Source organism: Kogia breviceps, chromosome 6 (genome assembly GCF_026419965.1).
Source record: "Kogia breviceps isolate mKogBre1 chromosome 6, mKogBre1 haplotype 1, whole genome shotgun sequence".
Classification (NCBI taxonomy): Eukaryota; Metazoa; Chordata; class Mammalia; order Artiodactyla; family Physeteridae; genus Kogia; species Kogia breviceps.
In genome coordinates this window covers 109886282-109906743 of record NC_081315.1, presented here as the reverse complement: position 1 = coordinate 109906743, position 20462 = coordinate 109886282, and the positions used below count along the sequence as shown (strand labels likewise).

General features: G+C 41.3%; 1 protein-coding gene across 1 annotated transcript in view; it reads right to left on the bottom strand.

Annotated features, from left to right (window-relative positions):
• Positions 1-20462, bottom strand: part of CLNK (cytokine dependent hematopoietic cell linker) — a 152990-nt gene that overhangs the window by 74500 nt on the left and 58028 nt on the right. The window contains exons 4-5 of the mRNA XM_059066130.1: positions 17645-17673; positions 7681-7718 (exon numbers count right to left, since the gene is read on the bottom strand). Of these exons, the coding sequence (XP_058922113.1) occupies positions 7681-7718; positions 17645-17673 (67 nt within the window). The remainder of the gene's footprint in view (positions 1-7680; positions 7719-17644; positions 17674-20462) is intronic.

The window sequence follows — 20462 nt, the reverse complement described above, 5'->3', positions numbered from 1 at the left end:
ATAAAGGGTTCAATCCAAGGAGACAATATAACAATTGTAAATATTTATGAACCCAACATAGGTGCACCTCAATACATAAGGCAAATGCTAACAGCCATACAAGGGGAAGTAGACAGTAACACAATCATAGTAGGGGACTTTAACACCCCACTTTCGCCAATGGAAAGATCATCCAAAATGAAAATAAATAAGGAAACACCAGCTTTAAATGATACATTAAACAAGATGGCCTTAATTGATATTTATAGGACATTCCATCCAAAAAGAACAGAATACACTTTCTTCTCAAGTGCTCATGGAACATTCTCCAGGATATGACCCATATCTTGGGTCACAAATCAAGCCTTGGTAAATTTAAGACAATTGAAATCATATCAAGCATCTTTTCTGACCAGAACGATATGAGAGTAGATATCAATTACAGGAAAAATCTGTAGGAAAACTACTAAATAACCAAGAGATCACAAAGAAATCAAAGAGGAAATAAAAATATACGTAGAAACAAATGACGATGAAAACACGATGACCCAAAACCTATGGGATGCAGCAAAGGCAGTTCTAAGAGGGAAGTTTATAGCAATACAATCCTACCTTAAGAAGCAAGAAACATCTCAAATAAACAACCTAACCTTACACCAAAAGCAATTAGACAAAGAAGAACAAAAAAACCCCCAAAGTTAGCAGAAGGAAAGACATCATAAAGATCAGATCAGAAATAAATGAAAAAGAAATGAAGGAAACAATAGCAAAGATCAATAAAACTAAAAGGTGGTTCTTTGAGAAGATAAACAAAATTGATAAACCATTAGCCAGACTTATCAAGAAAAAAAGGGAGAAGATGCAAATCAATAGAATTAGAAATGAAAACAGAGCTGTAACAACTGACACTGCAGAAATACAAAGGATCATGAGAGATTACTACAAGCAACTATATGCCAATAAACTGGACAACCTGGAAGAAATGGACAAATTCTTAGAAAAGCACAACTTTCTGAGGCTGAAGATATAGAAAATATAAACAGACCAATCACAAGCACTGAAATTGAAACTGTGATTAAAAATCTTCCGACAAACAAAAGCCCAGGACCAGACGGCTTCACAGGCAAATTCTGTCAAACATTTAGAGAAGAGCTAACACTTATCCTTCTCAAACTCTTCCAAAATATAGCAGAGGGAGGAACAGTCCCAAACTCATTCTATGAAGCCACCATCACCTTGATCCCCAAACCAGACAAAGATGTCACAAAGAAAGAAAACTACAGGCCAATTCTACTGATGAATATAGATACAAAAATCCATAACAAAATACTAGCGAACAGAATCTAACAACACATCAAAAGGATCATATACAATGATGAAGTGGGGTTTATCCCAGGAATTCAAGGATTCTTCAATATATGCAAATCAATCAATGTGATAAACCATATTAACAAATTGAAGGAGAAAAACCACATGATCATCTCAACTGATGCAGAAAAAGTTTTCAACAAAATTTAACACCGATTTGTGATAAAAACTCTCCAGAAAGTAGGCATAGAGGGACGTTACTTCAACATGGTAAAGGCCATATATGACAAACCCACAGACAACATCGTTCTCAATGGTGAAAATCTGAAACCATTTCCTCTAAGATCAGGAACAAGATAAGGTTGTCCACTCTCACCACTATTATTCAACGTAGGTTTGGAAGTTTTAGCTACAGCAATCATAGAAGAAAAAGAAATAAAAGGAATCCAAATTGGAAAAGAAGTAAAGCTGTCACTGTTTTCAGATTACATGATACTATACATAGAGAATCCTAAAGATGCTACCAGAAAACAACTAGAGCTAATGAATGAATTTCATAAAGTAGCATGATACAAAATTAATGCCCAGAAATCTCTTGCATTCCTATACACTAATGATGAAAAATCTGAAAGAGAAATTAAGGAAACACTCTCATTTACCATTGCAACAAAAAGAATAAAATACCTAGGAATAAACCTACCTAAGGAGACAAAAGACCTGTATGCAGAAAACTATAAGAGACTGATGAAAGAAATTAAAGATGATACAAACAGATGGAGAGATATACCATGTTATTGGATTGGAAGAATCAACATTGTGAAAATGACTATACTACCCAAAGCAATCTACAAATTCAATGCAATCCCTATCAAACTATGAATGGCATTTTTCACAGAACTAGAATGAAAAATTTCACAATTTGTATGGAAACACAAAGACCTCGAATAGCCAAAGCAATATTGAGAAAGAAAAACGGAGCTGGAGGAATCAGGCTCCCAGACTTCAGACTATTCTACAAAGTTACAGTAATCAAGACAGTATGGTATTGGCACAAAAATACAAATATAGATCAAAGGAACAGGATAGAAAACCCAGAGATAAACCCTGACACATATGGTCACCTTATTTCTGATAAAGGAGGCAAGAATATACAATGGAGAAAAGACAGGCTTTTCAATAAGTGGTGCCGGGAAAACTGGACAGCTACATGTAAAAGAATGAAATTAGAACACCCCCTAACACCATACAGAAAAGTAAACTCAGAATGGATTCAAGACCTAAATGTAAGGCCAGATATTATAAAACTCTTAGAGGAAAACATAGGCAGAACACTCTATGACATTAATCACAGCAAGATCCTTTTGACCCACCTCCTAGAGAAATAGAAATAAAAATGAAAATAAACAAATGGGACCTAATGAAACTTAAAAGCTTTTGCACAGCAAAGGAAACCATAAAAAGACAAATAGACAACCCTCAGAATGGTAGAAAATATTTGCAAGTGAAGCAACTGACAAAGGATTAAACTCCAAAATTTACAAGCAGCTCGTGCAGCTTAATATCAAAAAAACAAAAAACCCAATCCAAAAATGGGAAGAAGACCTAAACAGACATTTTTCCAAAGAAGGTATACTGATTGCCAACAAACACATGAAAGGATGCTCAACATCACTAATCATTAGAGAAATGCAAATCAAAACTACAGTGAGGTATCACCTCCCACCAGTCAGAATGGCATCATGAAAATATGTACAAACAATAAATGCTGGAGAGGGTGTGGAGAAAAGGGAACCCTCTTGCATTGTTGGTGGGAATGTACATTGATACAGGCACTATGGAGAACAGTATGCATGTTCCTTAAAAAACTAAAAATAGAACTACCATATCACCCAGCAATCCTACTACTGAGCATATACCCTGAGAAAACCATACTTCAAGAAGAGTCATGTACCACAATGTTCATTGCAGCTCTATTTACAATAGATAGGACATGGAAGCAACCTACATGTCCATCAACAGATGAGTGGATAAAGAAGATGTGGCACATATATATAGTGGAATATTATTCAGCCATAAAAAGAAATGAAATTCAGTTATTTGTAGTGAGGTGGATGGACCTTGAGTCTGTCATACAGAGTGAAGTAAGTCAGAAAGAGAAAACAAATACCATATGCTAACACATATATATGAAATCTAAAAAAAATAAAAGGTTCTGAAGAACCTAGGGGCAGGACAGGAATAAAGACGCAGACGTAGAGAATGGACTTGAGGACACGTGGAGGGGGAAGGGTAAGCTGGGACGAAGTGAGAGAGTGGCATGGACATATATACACTACCAAATGTAAAATAGATAGCTAGTGGGAAGCAGCCACATAGCACAGAGAGATCAGCTCGGTGCTTTGTGTCCACCTAGAGGGGTGGGATAAGGAGGTCAGGAGGGAGAGGCAAGAGCGAGGAGTTATGGGTATATATGTATATGTATAGCTGATTCACTTTTCACTTTATAAAGCAGAAACTAACACACCATTGTAAAGCACTTATACTCCAATAAAGATATTAAAGAAAAAATGAGCAAATCAAATACAACAGTACATTAAAGGATCATTCACCACGATCAAATGAGATTTATTCCAGGGATGCAAGGATAGTTCAATCTTCAAATCAATCAACATGATACACCACATTAACAAAATGAAGGATAAAAAAATCACATATTGACTTCAATAGATGCAGAAAAGTATTTGACAAGTTTCAACATCTATTTATGATAAAAACTCAATAAAATGAGTATAGGAGGCATATACCTTAACATAATAGAGGCCATATATGACAAACCCACAGTTAACATCATACTCGACCAGAAGTGTCTTAACTGAGACTATGAATGTAAAATTTTTAGCAAAATACCTGATGGTCAGCACTCACTAAACACTAGTTGTAAATATTATTATGACTGCTACTGTAATAACAACTAGTATTAAAAAGAGCTTGAGGGCTTCCCTGGTGGCGCAGTGGTTGAGAATCCGCCTGCCGATGCAGGAGACACGGGTTCGTGCCCTGGTCCGGGAAGATCCCACATGCCGCGGAGCGGCTGGGCCCGTGAGCCATGGCCGCTGAGCCTGCGCGTCCGCAGCCTGTGCTCCGCAATGGGAGAGGCCACAACAGTGAGAGGCCCGCATACCGCAAAAAAAAAAAAAAAAAAAAAAAAAAAAAAGAGCTTGAGATAAGAGAAGGCCACCAATCATGGTTTGTTCTCCTCCCTTTAAAGTCTCTCTAACATTTGTTAAGTACTTTGTATGCGTTACGTGCTTTTTGTACTCTGTTTCATTGTATAAGCAGAAATATCTATGAGGTGATTTTACTATAGCGTAGGAACCTGGAATTAGATAGGCTTGAGTTTAAATTCTAGGTCTGCATTACTCTCATTCTCAAATATATTTAGACAAAGTTCTTTATTAGTCCCAGGCTTCCAAGTGTATGTCTTTTTAAAAATCATAACTCTATCAAAGCAGTTTGGTAAAAGTAAAGACTAGTTACAGGATGAATCTGCTTTCCAGGTAAGCAATAGCACGGGGGGAACTCACCAGGCCCCTATCTGGAGGACATTTTGGGCTCCACTTTGGCTCAAGACAACAATGCTCATTCTATGAAAAGGTGTAGAATGCAATTTAGTAAATCTGTGTTCTCCATGGGGCAGCATAAAGAAGGAGATGGACCCACTGAAGACAATAATTTTGACTTTCAATGTGCTAGCCCTTGATTTTCCCAAGTGCTTCCTATGGAAAGCAAGGCTTGAGTCTTTCTTACATGAACAGAGGAATCAGGCAAGTTTTGAAGGGCCCGTTTATCAAACGTAAGGAGTTCAGGTGCAGGAGATCAGGGACTGACATAGTGATTTAAGAGCAGGGACAGGTTAGAAGGGGAGAGCTTGGTGACCCAAAGGAAAAAAATTACGTCACTGAACACAGAGTTGGAGTAGAAACATTTGCATATTTGCGTTCATGCTGTGCCCCCAGCAACAGGTCATTATAGCCCTGAAACCCTGCCTACTTGGTCTGGTCTCAGGAGGTAAGCAGGGATCAGACTGGGAGTTCTTGGATGGGAAACCGGGTGAGATTGGTCTGCTTAGCGTTAGCATGGATCCAAGATGGAGTCGTCCTATCCTAGATCTAAACTGTGAGTCCACTTTATGACCTTGGGGAGGTTACTTAACCTCCCTTACTTCAGTCTGTAAATTGGAGAAGGCTAAAGTTACCTTATTTGGTTGCAGTCAGAGATTAATTGAGCAAATTGTATATGAAGGTTCTACTTTGGTGCCTGCCCACGACAGGAGCTCAGGACATGTTAGATCCCTTCTCTCTAGTTGACATGCTGAGTATCAGTGGAGCTGAGTGCCCATGGCAAAGCAAAGATGCTGGGAGGTGCACTCCAGGGGTTTTCACAATTGACCTGGCAAAGCGGGGGAGGTGACTGGGCTGTTCTCCTCCAGAACTGCACACAGAAGTGAGTTCTGAGCTGAAGCACCAGTATTTGACTCCTTTGGGATCTGACAGATAGACATTTTTGCAAGGACATCATTTTTATACTATTATGGCAACCAAGACTCCTCAGAGCTCAGTCTCTTTGGGAAAGCCTTGGACCTGCTGGAAGAACTGGAGATGTGAGACAGAGCCCATCTTTAGTCCTGTCACCTTGCTAGACTTCATGGGGGCAGGGCACAAAGAGACGCACGCTAGCAGGAACAGCAACCACCACTCCAGGTCTGAAGAGAATCTACATCAGACCCTCAGAATCTTGCCCCCAGGACCAAATATAAATATTTTGGTTTATTTATTCCAGAAAGAGAAAGGGACAGAGTTTTATTTTAATTATAATGCATTACATCTATTTATCTATTAACCTATCTAGTAACTGTCTACTGTCACTATCAGGGTTCTTAGTAAAAGCTCAGTATATATAAGCCTTATACTTTATAAAATATTTTGTGATTGATTGATTTATCGTGTGTATGTGTGTGTGAGTGTGTGTCCTGGGATGAAGAGCCATAGCTTAAATTTAATTTAAAAAAACTTATTTATTTATTTATTTTTATTTTTGGCTGTATTGGGTCTTTGTTGCTGCGTGAGGGCTTTCTCTAGTTGTGGTGAGCAGGGACTACTCTTTGTTGTGGTGCGTGGGCTTATTGCAGTGGCTTCTCTTGTTGCGGAGCATGGGCTCTAGGTGTGTGGGCTTCAGTAGTTGTGGCACGTGGGCTCAGTAGTTGTGGCTCGCGGGCTCTAGAGCACAGGCTCAGTAGTTGTGGCGCACAGGCTTAGTTGCTCCAAGGCATGTGGGATCTTCCCAAACCAGGGCTTGAACCCATGTCCCTTGCATTGGCAGGTGGATTCTTAACCACTGCACCACCAGGGAAATCCAAATTCTTAAAGAAGTCTTTCAAATAGTAAAGAACCAATGATTTTACAGGTAAATCCTGTCTATCTATCTATTTATCTATCTATCTATCTATCTATCTATCATCTATTTATCATCTATCGCTATCATTTCTATCCCATTTATCATCTAAAAATGGGTTAGTTAAAAGTATTCAAATTATGTAAAGTATAATTTAACAATTAAATTATTTATAGTATTAGATATCTGGTTTCATGTTATAAATTTAAAATTTTCTTGTCATTAAGCTTCTTTGTAAATATTATTAATGACTTCATAATATGAATATATCATAATACATTCAATGATTCTTCTATTATTGAATATTTAGCATGATCCTAGAGTGTTGCCATTTAAAATATATTATAAAATATAGATGAATATTTAATATTAATCCAAATTTTAGCTTAATTCTTTAAATTCCCAACCATAGAATTATGTGGCCTAAGAAAATGGACATTTTTATATTTGTTAGTTAATATTATGAAATTGCTTTCCAAAGAGTTTCTTTCAATTTAAAATTTCACCATGAATTTTAGGAAGTGATTTTCTCATCACACACTTGCCAGCACCATGTGTTGGTATTTTCACCTTATTCAATCTTCACAATGGCCATTGTGAGTTAATTTTTGTCTTTATTGTATAGTTGAGGAATGGAAATATAATGTTTTTTCCCTTTCTCTATATTAATGCCTCAATATTTATTTATTTTTCCAGTTTTACTGAGAAATAATTGACACGCATCACTGTATAAGTTTAAGACATACAGCATGATGATTTGATTTACATATATTGTAGGAATACAGTTTTCTACCCAAGAACTGAAATGCAGTTTTCTCTGCCAGGGAATTATGCCATTTGGAAAAGTTTAATTGTTTTAAATTCACTAAGTACCTTGAAAAAGCCACTTACTTTGTAAATATCAAACACTGACAAATTAGGTGAGGAAAGCAGCTGACTTACGCCATCAAGAAGAGGCTCATTAATAGTCTGGTACTGGCCTGCCAACAAAAAGAGAACAAAATGTTATTGCAAAACATTGGGAAAACTGGGCCCTTGTTTTTCTCCAGAAATCTTGTGCTCATTTCAATTAATTTTTCTTGACTGTAATTGCTCAAAATGAAGTGCACATTTCCATGCTTCTCATTCTATCAGCTGCTCTTACATAAAAGGGGCGATGGAAAAGGAGGAAAGAGAATCAAATCCCAACTAAGAAGGCTTTCCACAGCAAGCTAGCCTTCTCATTGAAAGAGAAACAATGTTAGAAGGAACGCCACCCCCCAATCAGTAGCACCCAAAGTGATGACTCAGCAGCATCTCAGCCAATGACCACATGTGTTTTCCCCTCGCCCTCTGGCACACGTTGCATTTGCAATAATCTGTCCACACATTGTCTTCTTGAACAGACTCTGCATATTTCAAGAGTAGGGGCCATATCTACTTATTCATCTATCCCTGGCTTGAGGTGCAGGGCCCTATTGACCAAATGAGTTCTTGATAGGCGTTTGTTGAATAAATCTTGTTCAGCAGATGTTTCTCGACACTCAACTTCCTCCCTTGGACTTGTTCTATGAAAGATTGCCAGAAGGTCATCTAGTGTACTCAGTGCTCGATGTTTTACAATTTACCCTCAGATTATGCAAAACCACCAAAGAGTTGCTCACATGACCTGCAGGGTTTTTTGCTTCCTCATACACTTAATTTTCCTAAATTGCAGTATAATTTCATGCTGTTAGTCTGAATTTAGGAACACTGTAGGCAGAAAATGTTCTTATCATGTTCTCTTTATTAGCACATATGTGAGAAGTTTCTAGTAGGTCTCAGGACCAGAAGCTGCACACTTCTTTGCTTTGGTATAATGGAAAACTTCAATCCTAGAAGAGATCACATTTCCCTTCCTCCTTTGGCTGTTAAGACTCTCAGGGCAAATTTCTAGCCTGCGTCCAAATAGTGCAGAGGACCATGGTATGGTGTGTATTTCTACCCTTTGGTCTGGCTTCATCATGTTCTTCAACTTTTGTCCTTTCACCCTGAATTCTCTTCCCATAACAAAATACAAAATAAATAGCTGTGAATTTGTGCCAGCATGCCAAAGTCTTCTGTAGGATGTAATGTATAAATTAATGAAACTTTGGCTCAGTGGAAACACAGTTCTATGGAATTTGCCTAGGACCAGTGCATGGGGAAAGTGTTAAGCCAGAGCTAATCTCCTTGAGATAATGAGCCAGGAGGAGGAGTATCCTGTCTGCACCTGCCACCAGTTACAGTCTATTCTGGTGGTAAGACCAGCAGCAAACACTACCCCGGGGCACTAATAACATCTCCCTGTCCCAGCACAATTACACCCATAGTGAGATCCCTGGCAGAGAAACCTACAGGTTTTCCAGCCCTTTAGCAATTTGTACTCTCTCATGAATTGAGTTAAATTAATAATGTCACCCATTAAACACCAGCTGGTCTGGCAGGCACAAATGAGCACGGACTTACTGGGGATCCGCTCTGGCACTTGTGATCTAGGAAAGCAGCTCCACTGTCTAATTCAGGGTTCAATATCATTTCATTTTAGGATATTGGCTTCATTGCATGTAGTCATTATACCCACATCCTCATGGAGAGCTGTGGGGATCTCTTCTTTCAGCAGCATTGCAGTCTGAGACCCTCCTGGATTCCCCAAATATGCTACGTGCCACTTCTGGGTCTTTGCTTGTGTTGGTTCCACCTGGAGTCCCTGCCTCCTCCATTTTGTTTTCCAAAATGCTCAGTAAACTTTGAGATCCTCCTGGGACTTCCCTTTGTGACCACTCCAGGTCACTGTAATCTCACTGAATCAGTTAGAGCCATCATTTTCTGTTTTACTCACCATTACGCAAATAAAAAGAAGCAGCGTCTGATTACTTCTTTGTTGTTTAAGTCCACTGCCCTTCTATAGGGAAGGAATTATCTTTTATCTCAACTCCCTCAGTACCTACCTGTGTTATGAACAATGCAGAGTTTGGGAAATGTAATTTTAAAAGCATAGTTTTAAAACTGTAAATCAGCACGCGTCATTCATGGCCCATGAAACATAGTCCAGATTCTCTGCCGTTGCTCCCAGAGGCCAGCACAGCCTGGCTCCTGCCCTGTCTCTGATCTCACCTCTTTCTAGTTTCTTCCAACTCTGAGCTCTAACCATATCAGCCTCTTTTTAAGTTCATCCAGTACATCTACCTCAGAGATGTCGCCTGTGTCCCTTAGTCCAGAAAGTTCTCTCCTCAGCTCTGCGCAGGCCTGGATACTTTTCATCCATTGTACTGTGTCTCAAATGTCGTCTCCTCTGGAGGACCCTCCCTGACTACCAATCTCAGCTAAAAATTAAGGAGCACCCTTCAGCCCCGGTCATCACTAGCTCAGGCGCCTGGCAGTGGTGAGAATGCTGTGTGCTCACCAAACCCCCTTTCCTCTTCCTGTGGGCGCTCGGCTGGCGCACAATTCCTGGCGTCCCTTGCACTGGGCGGTCTTGGCATGGAGCTATGGACACTGGGGTGAGGCAGGTGTGATGGATTCCACTCTAGGCCGGCCCGCCTGACTCTCCACCTCTCATTCCTGCCCCGGTGGCTGGCCAGAGACAGAGGACCCCAAGGCCCTCAGGGATAATGGAAGCCACTGGGTAAAAGGAGAGTGAATCCCAAATGAATGTTTGGAAAAAGACCTCCTTCAATTTACATTGGATTGTGATGTGAGCAAGAAATAAACCTTTATTTTATTAAACTACTAACATTTGTAGTTTATGCATTATAGATGTTAGTCCTCCTTGATGAATACACCCTGCTCAGCTTCTCCTTAGCATGTAAGAACAAAGCAAGCCAACGAATGTATCACACAGTTACAGACGGTGGTGCCTGTCTCCCCCGAGGCAGTGGTGAGAGTCCAGGCTCTTGATCACTCCTGTAACCCTGTGTATGGGAAGCGACAATAAATGAACAGTCAGCTGTGGAAACACCCAGAACTTGGAACCGGCGACAGAACTTTCAGTAGAACCTGATCCCCTCCCTTGCTGAACCAACTTGAGATTGGCGCTCCCTCTTTCTGGGCCCAGATCCTCACCATGGTAACAGTCCCCCCAATTCTTCCCAGTCTTTGAACCTTCCTGGAACTGAAGGATAGATTGGCTTTTCAGAGAGAGCCGTGTTTTAGAAAGATGAGGGAAGCTGCTTAGTAGCTTTCCACATCACCACCCTGGAAGAGTGATGGTGACGCTGTGACAGTGGAGGGTCCCCCGTCACCCTCTGGAACCAAACAGCCACAGAGAACACCTGATTTCTGCGTGACCCTCAAGGAAACATCTTTTTACAAAAGACAACATTTGCCTAACAGTTATTTTTAAGAGGGAAGTGAAGATGAATATGTGTCACGTAAAGCTCAGGGGGTTTCCTGACCGGTAGAGGCAATTACCCCAGACTTTAGTCGTGAACATGGACACCTCATGCCTGCAGAGGTGTGACAGAGGTATACGACCAATGCCCCTCAAACTTAGGTCCCCTGACCATTGGCATCTTGAATGCTTTATAAAAAAGAAAGAAAGCAAACTTGGGTCTCAGAGCAAATCAACTGCTTTTTGCACAAGCTCTTATTTATTCTGGTCTCAGACGTCTGAGAATTAGTGACATAGAAGCTCCCACTCTTGTCCAGCGGAAGGTGAGCCATGTGAGTTAAATAAAGTGAGGAAGAAAGACTCTCAGGCTATTTTCACTTATAAACACTTCCACGAACTTAAGCCCCTGGAGGTGCAAGGCTGGTGCCTTGTCTACGTCCCCATTTAGTACCTTTAAAGGGGCAGGGTAGCTGGCTGAGCACCCAAGTGCTATTGCCATGAAGAAATCCCGAACTAGTCCCATGAAGAGAATATGCTTCCCTGGTGTGAGAAGAAGGGTAGAAGTAGGAAGCCTGCAGAGTTCTAGAACTTTCTGTTTCTCTAGGAAGTGAAATGAGTTAACAGGCCTTTCAGATGATTGTATTTCTAAACCAGACAGGTTCCCCAAGCAAAACCAGCTTCTGCTTTCATTTCAGTCATGAAACTTCAGAGGGAGAGGCACAGGGCGAGAGAGGAATGGTGAGGGTTAGGGTTGCCTCCCATTCCAGAGGCTGCCAGCTGGACTTACTCATAAATATGTAGAAAAAAGCAAGAAGCTTGGGCTTCCCTGGTGGCGCAGTGGTTGAGAGTCCACCTGCCGATGCGGGGGACACATGTTCGTGCCCCGGTCAGGGAAGATCCCACAAGCCGCAGAGCAGCTGGGCCCGTGACCCATGGCTGCTGAGCCTGTGCTCCGCAACGGGAGAGGCCACAACAGTGAGAGGCTGGTGTACCACACACACACACACAAAAAAGCAAGAGGCCAGTGAATCCCAACTTCCCGTCACTAAGTACTCCAGAGCAGAGACCACTGTGTCTCCCCTTATCCATTTTCCCTTGCTTCTCTGTACTAGAACTCCTCCTGGTTGGCTGGGTACATGGCCACCTTGAGTAAGTCCTTATTACCTGTCCTAAACTTCATGTGGGCATGAGTTCAAGTTTTGGTTGATGGAAGAGGTGGAAAATCAACTCACCATTTCCAGGAAACTTTCTTGAGGGAAATTATTGTGCACCATTCATTCCTTCTTTCCTTGCTCCCTCCTGCAGCCCAGAGCACAGACATCACTATTTTAGGCGATGGTATGCAGGCCAACTCAAGGCGGGGCGGGATGCAGGAGGGGCAGGGTCTCTGAGGAGAAGAGCTGCCAAACAGCCTTGGACTGCTTGCCTCTGGACTTGACTTACATGAAAAAAATATCCATAAACATTTGTCATGTTTCAGCCCCACAATTTCTTTTTAAAAGTGTCTTGCAGCCTTAAATTTTTTTTTTTTTTTTTTAAATCAGCCTTGATGCTCACCAGTAACGTAGCAGAGCCTCTGATCAAAGGCAGGGACACATGTTTCACAGAAGCTGAATGAGAAGTTCTAGGTTCAAATCCTGACCGTTTCACTTTCTGGCCATGTGACCTCAGGCAAGCTTGTAAGCCTGGTGGGAATAAGAGTATCTACCCCAAATAGCTCTTGAGAAGTGTAAATCAATAACTCCCTGGCTCAGTGAGCCACTAAGGAATTGCTGTGTTCTGTGTTTCATGTCTTTTCAAGTTCAACTTCATGGCCAAATCTTTTTTCACTCAATCCAGATCTTTAGATCTTCAGATCTATATTAGGAACTTGTTCATTATTTAGTGCCCATTTTCAAACAAAGTATGTGCCTTTTCCAACATTCACCTCCGTTGACGAGCACCAGTCAGTTCTTCAGAAGGGTTCTTCAAGCTGAGGTCCCTTCTAGCCGTGACGCTCTGGGATTCAATGACTGAGAAAACCGAGGCTGGCAATATTTGGTGCCTAACTTAACATGTGTGCTATGATGGATCTGAGTCCTACACTACTGGTGTCTTTACAAGTTCCCTAACTTCACTTGGGCTTCATTTAGCTGATCTATACAGCAAGGATAATAAAATCTGTACCTTACAACTAAATTAGATACATTTATAAAAGGTCTGGCACAAAGTAGAGACTCCATATATGTTAGTTTCTTTTCATTTTCTCTCATTCACAGGTCCTAGGGCTTTCTGGTATCAGAGAGAACCAGTATACAAACTCTGAGCTCCACACCTACAGCCCTTGGTTCTTTCCTCTACAAGATGCTGCCTTTCTCCATTTGTATCTTTTAAAAACTTGAAAGTATCTGGGGATGGAGGGCATCGGCCTGATCTTCCTCTCACTATGGTGAGGAGTAGGATAGTTTACACTCTTTACCCTGGCAGTCCCAAACTTTAGAACATCTTCAGCTTGGCATCAATCCATGGTTATAGGGAAAGGTAGGAAGGAACTTGCCTAGAGTTACTTTCACTGTCTCTGAGTAAAGGATTATGATGTCCAGTAAGCCTTGACTATGACTTGTAGAGTCAAGGGGAGCAGAGAAGGAAAAGGGAAGAAAAGAGGCAAGTAGGAAGGGAAAGAAAGAGACAGAAATAGAGATATAGAATCTATATACACACATATAATATATGTATGTTATATATCTATTATATATTGAATTTGTCATCTATCATCTATCTGTCTGTCTATCTATCTATCTACCTATCTATCTACCAGTTCAGTCATCTAGCACTTCTGGGAATTTTGGTTTTATTCACTGAACCACAGTCTCTTGATCCGAAGATTATGAACTGTGAATTCCAAGTCACAAATAGTCTAAACTCACAGTTACATGGGAAACATGTATTGGGAGTTGGGAGAACAGGCTTAATGTTCTCACTAGATGGCTCTTGGAAATTCACTTCCCTTTTCTAGTTTCCTCATCTGTAGAGCACAGTTTTAGAATCTCAGACTAGCTGAGTCACCAGAAATTTTCATTTTTATTTCCTTTTTTAAAAGCTTGTGGCCAAAGCTGGTTAGAGTGTCTGTCACATTAAGAAACTACCACAATTGGTTGAATGAATGGATGGATGGATGAATGAATGGTGAGTTAAGGCAGCTGCCTCTTGGTGGAGACAGCTTTGATAGTTTCCATCCACCTATCTATATATGTTTTTGCTTCAGCCAGTGATTCTCAAAAGACTGTCCTAGAACTACCTGAATTAGAATTATCGTGTTAAAGGTAAGGATTCTCTGGCCTCACTATAGCTCTACCAAAGCATAAACCCTGGCGTGGGCTTGATGATATGCATTTTTCACTGCTGTCATTCTGACACATGATGAATTGTGAAGACATTGTAAATCCTTGGGCATATCAACCTTAGATGATTTGAGTACTGGCTTGTGCTTGTAAGAACTGGGTGGACACCTTTTCCCTGCAATTCAGCTGTTAACGTTTCAATTTGTTTCTGTTCACCAATTTCCCCAACATCTTGGAGAGAACCAGCCTCTGATAGATTAACACAGGTACTGAATTATCTAGAAATGGCCAGAAGGAGGCACTGGATGCTCACATATTCCATACCCACCTTTCCTCCCTCTAGTCCTAAAATTTGTATTAATTTTTCTTTTAGAAGTGGGAAAAACCAACGTTTAAGATTGATTTCCTGGGCTTCCCTGGTGGCACAGTGGTTGAAAATCTGCCTGCCAATGCAGGGGACATGGGTTCAAGCCCTGGTCTGGGAAGATCCCACATGCTGCAGAGCAACGAATCCCATGTGCCACAACTACTGAGCCTGCACTCTAGAGCCCGTGAGCCACAACTACTGAGCCCATGTGCCGCAACTACTGAAGCCTGCACGCCTAGAGCCTGTGCTCCACAATAAGAGAAGCCACAGCAATGAGAAGCCCATGCACTGCAATGAAGAGTAGCTCCCGCTTGCCGCAACTAGAGAAAGCCCGTGCGCTGCAACAAAGACCCAACACAGCCAAAAATAATTAAATAAAATAAATAAATTTTTTAAAAAAGATTGATTTCCTTAGAAAAAATCAAAACAAAACAAGTGTTCCTGGACAAAATGAAATTTCTGTTTGAGTCAACCAATATACATCTTTATCAGAGTTTTTACCGTGTGTGGTAACTTAAGACAGAAGGCCTCACTTTCTAAATAGGGCTATCCTCTCAATTTCATTCTTTATTCAGTGGAAGGAGAAAATCTCCCGAGTTTTATTTTATGGAAAAACATGACCCTGTTCTCTATATATCAACTTCATAGAAGATGTTGGTATTGACAGATTGTCCAAGTTTGAATATGTATCTGTCTTCTCCAGGCCTAAATAATTTTTTTTTGATAGATTGTTTTTAGTATACAAAAAAAAAAATGCTGCTGTAGAAAAATTATAAGATACAGGTGAGCAAAAAAGAGGAGAATAAAAATCACTATAACGTCCCCATACCAAGATAACCACTGTAAATATATGACTAGAGAAAATCACTAACAACACATACACACATGATATAATCTATGTATATACGATCAAAATGTATGTGCACTGTTTTCTTGCCTACCCTTTCATATAATAGCATGCTATATAACACACCCATCATTGAATATGCTTCAACTTTATCTTTTTTTTTTTTTTTTTTTTTTGTGGTACGCGGGCCTCTCACTGTTGTGGTCTCTCCCGTTGCGGAGCACAGGCTCCGGACGCGCAGGCCCAGTGGCCATGGCTCACGGGCCCAGCCACTCCGCGGCATGTGGGATCTTCCCGGACCGGGGCACGAACCCGTGTCCCCTGCATTGGCAGGCGGATTCTCAACCACTGCGCCACCAGGGAAGCCCCAACTTTATCATTTTTAATGGCTATGTAGTATTCTTTCATCTAGATGCCCTACCACATTTTCAAGAAATCCCATGGTAAAAAATTGCAACCAACTTTCAAGTATCTGGGGATGTTATAAATAGCACCACGATGAGCAGTCTCTTATGTAAATCATCATGTGCATCTTTAATTATATCAGTTTTATTATAGTGTAGTAGACACTGGCATTGGTGCCTAAGCTTGCATAGGCTGGGGTGGTGTGGTTTGCTAAGTATTTTTGTCAGGGTACAGATCTGAGTGCCTATGGGCAGATCTGGGCAGCTTTATCTCAATTGACGTTTAGGGGGTTTTGATTTGTTTTCTTTCCCCTGCTTGTGTCTCTAGAATGTTGTTAATGAAATGGAATCCCACCTGTCAGGTTTGTTTTCTACCTTAAGGCAGGTGGAGAAGGAGCCCAAAGGGGGAGGGGTACAGGTCACATTTATAATTCACCAGTCACCGAATCAGATTAGCAACCTCATTTCCAAGCACCATCCCCTTTAGAATTCTCTACAGTCCCCCCAAGACTTTAAATGGATGGTAGGAAGGGCTGAGAGGTGACAAGTAGATGGAGAGGCGGGTACTTTTGACACCAAGGACTCAGTACAGTTTGGAAACATCTACCTTGAGACAATGTAACCTTTCTTAGGATCTGAGAAGCTTCAGAAAAACATGTTCTGTGAGAGGGATTAGCGCTGGGTGCTCGTTTGTTTCTTATTTATATTCATACTTGCAGTGTTGATTTTGCTTTTTCCTCCTTCTCCTCCTGCTGTGCAAGCCACGCTGGGTGGCTGGGTGCTGCTTATATTCTCCAACATGTGCTATAATGAATCTTGTGAATTGATTTGCTGATGACATCACTCCCAATGCATCTATTGCTTCTTTGCACACTTCCTGTATTTCTCTCTCTCTTTAATTTTTTTTTTTTGGTGGGATCCTAATTCCCCCACCAGGGATCGAACCCGGGCCCGTGGCAGTGAAAGTGCAGTGTCTTAACCACTGGACTGTCAGGGAATTCCCTATTTCTCTTTTTTTATGACTCATCCCAGTCATTATTTCTAGCCACCAGTTTTCTAGTTAGTCCTATGGGACTTTCCTTGATATAATAATACTCCAAGATGAGTATACTTTATTTTACTTTACTTTATAAAGTAAGTATATACTTTATTCAGACTTTAATGGGGTCTTACTCTGTGTCTAGTAACAGGAACTAGACTCTGAAAAGAGATGCAGGAGAAGCATAAAATGTGGTTTCTGACCCATTCACTCACTCAACACATATTCTGGGGAGAGCCCATTATGTACAGTTTTGCTGAACAAACACTAATGAGTAACCACAATACTGGTGCTCAGGCAGACTTATCCCCAGTTCGCAGTTGAAGGAACTCAGGCCCACAGAGATCTGTGCTTCATCCAAGGCTGCACAGCTAAGAAATGGAGAGCCAGGATTCCCACACCGTCTGCCAGCCTCCAAAGCTGTGGATGTCACACACTTCCAGCCTGGGAGCCACCAGAGGGAAAGACCCTAAGTCACCAGTGTCACCTTGAACAGGCCAATAGTTTTATCCAAAGAAAAATAGAAAAGAATGGAAAGAGGAGTAACAGACTCCTGCTAACATTCCCACTGCTTAGGTGTCTGGGGGGCCCTGACTCACCTGTGACACTATGGATTCGAGGCCATGACCTAGGGCAGAAAAGAGAACCAAGGTAAATGTCAGCTGCAAGTGATTCATCATGCTCCACAGAGGAGTGGGTAGTCATTAAAGGCAGATCACAAATCAACGTATGGGACACTTCCTTTATGTTTGTGCTGTTCTAGACCGAAAGGAACATCTCATTACAGAGAACATAGAAAATAGAAAAAAAATGCATGGAGAAGAAAATAACAGTCAACACCACAGGTGATATCTTGGCGAGTCTCAGGCACATATGTGCATGCGTGTATGAGGATGTCTTCATGCATTTCAATATACAGATGTCTAAAAATAATATAAAAGAATGTATAGGCTCCTGATATTAAAAATGCATTGTAGATCTTTGTGACTCGAAAACCTGGTATTTATCAGCTGTGTGATTTTTGGAGAGGGAAATTAGGTTCTTGCTCATTTTTACAATTGTAAATCATGTTGCAGTGTGTACCCTTGCTGCAACATGATAACCTTTTTAATCTGATCTCTGAGTGTTTCCATGGAGAGACTCCATCAAGTGCAACTGCGATGAAGGTGTCTGATAACGATAATGTAGGTCTCCTAGGCCCCTTTTTTTCATATCACTCAGGTGCCTTCTGGATGGGTTGAATGAATTTATATTCGTATCTATAGAGTGTGAAGTGACCATCTCAACATATCTTACCACCATTAAATCCACGACCATTTAAAACAACTTTTCCTACTTGCTACTTGATTCCTTATTTTATCTGTTTCACTTCCCTGATGCCTAGTTAGATTTAATTATTATTTATTTATTTATTTCAAATGGTTTCGGGCCGTTTGCATTTCTTCGGTGGTAAGTTATCTGGAAAGACCAACGAAGTCTTCTCCTGGCTGCCACAGCCCGCCTTGGACAGTGTGATTTTGAAAGCACATTTCCCCTAGATTTGGGGCAATGATCTGAAAAGCCCTGGGGCAATGGAAAGCTCAGAAGGATGCGGCCCCTGTGAGCTTACTTGTTTGTGCCTTTAATAATCCCTTTGCATGGCACCTATCCTCTGAGGCTCTCAAAGTGCATCACAGGAGCAATTAATTTAGCATCACAACACACGCCGGGTGTAAATATTTATGAGGCCTCATGGCACCGGGCACAGAATAGTTAAACTGGGAGATAATAGTCACCAGGAGACCACAGCCCCCGAGTCCCACTTCCAGCTCAGACTGTTGCTCTCTGCCCACCACGTTAATACTCAAAATGATTCTGTCGGGTAGCGTTCCCTGTCCCAAGTTTATAGACGAGGAAACGGAAGACACAGAGGGCTCCATGACTTGCCCAGTCCCATGGAAAGCAAGAGAATTGCCACCAGCCTGTTGGACCCTCAGATCCTTGTGGCCTCCTGGGGCCCTTGCCTGTAGGCAGCGGCGAGTCATGCTTTGGAGGGATTTTGCAGCTGCCGTCTGGGATGCTTTGTGGTTAGCTCTTGGCACTCTTTCAAGTTGCCTGAGATGCTGCGGAAATTAACAGTAAATCAGTCAGGAAGGAGCAGATCATTTATCTGGGTCCTGAGAGATCTCTTTGGACACTTTCCACACGCAGCCCCTTCCCTGATACCTTGGTCTTTGATAAAAGCCTCAAAAGACTCCCCAGACTTGCAGCTCCTGACATGTGACATGGAAATGAGATGCTTCTGCGACTGTGTACAGGGAGCTTGATGCAGGCAGGGCAGGCCAGGCCATGGACAGAAGGCAGCACCTCAGAGCAGGCAGGATGCAATCCTGAGCCCAGGGACTTTGAATAGGAGGCACCCTCTTCCCGGGATCCTAGGAGGAGCTTCAGGGTTTTTGTTTGTTTGTTTGTTTTTGTTTTGTCACATTTTATCATGACACATCAATACATCCAGGATTTATTTTTCAATCCGTTGACGTTTATCAGAATCAAGTTGAAGATTAAACATGAACCGAGTTTTAAATCTGCTTCCAGCACTTGACCTTAGTCTGTGTTATTTCAAAGCCGTTGTCATTTCCTTCAGCATGTCAGCCCTATCACAATGCCTGTACTTTTCCATTGGATGACCTGAGACCATTTTTTTGTTTGTCTGTTTTTTTCCTTATCTTTTTATTTTATATTGGAGTATAGTTGATTAACAATGTTGGGTTAGTTTCATGTGTACAGCAAAGTGATTCAGTTATATATATACAGATATCTATTCTTTTTCAAATTCTTTTTCCATTTAGATTGTTACATAATATTGAGCAGAGTTCCCTGTGCTATACAGTAGGTCCTTGTTGGTAATCTATTTTAAATACAGCAGTATGTACATGTACATTGCTGATATGCGGAATCTAAAAAAATATGTTGCAAGTGAACTTATTTACAACAAATAAATAGACTCACAGACTTAAGAGAATGAACTTATGGTTACCAGGGGAGAAGAGTTGGGGGGAGGGATAGATTGGGAGTTTGGGATTGACGTGTACACCCTTCAGGTTTTAAATTAGGATTTCGTCCTCCTTCTGACCTTGGCCTCAGCTGACTTTTATTTTATTTTATTTATTTTTCCCCTCACCCGATTTTTAGAATCGAAGATCACTAGCATTGAAAGCGTGTCGGAGGTAATGTCCAATTCGTGGTTCCAAGTTTCAGATTCTTGGAGGTGGGACTGAGGTCTCTGGACAGCCAAAGAGGGTGGATCTGAAGGGAAAAACGCCTGTTCAGGCACAAGCAAGGCTCGGTTCTGGCTGGTGGGATTTCCCCACTTTGCAGATGCAGCTAAAGCTTAGAAGAGAGAAGTGACGTGTTTAAAGTGGCACAGCAAGCGACTGA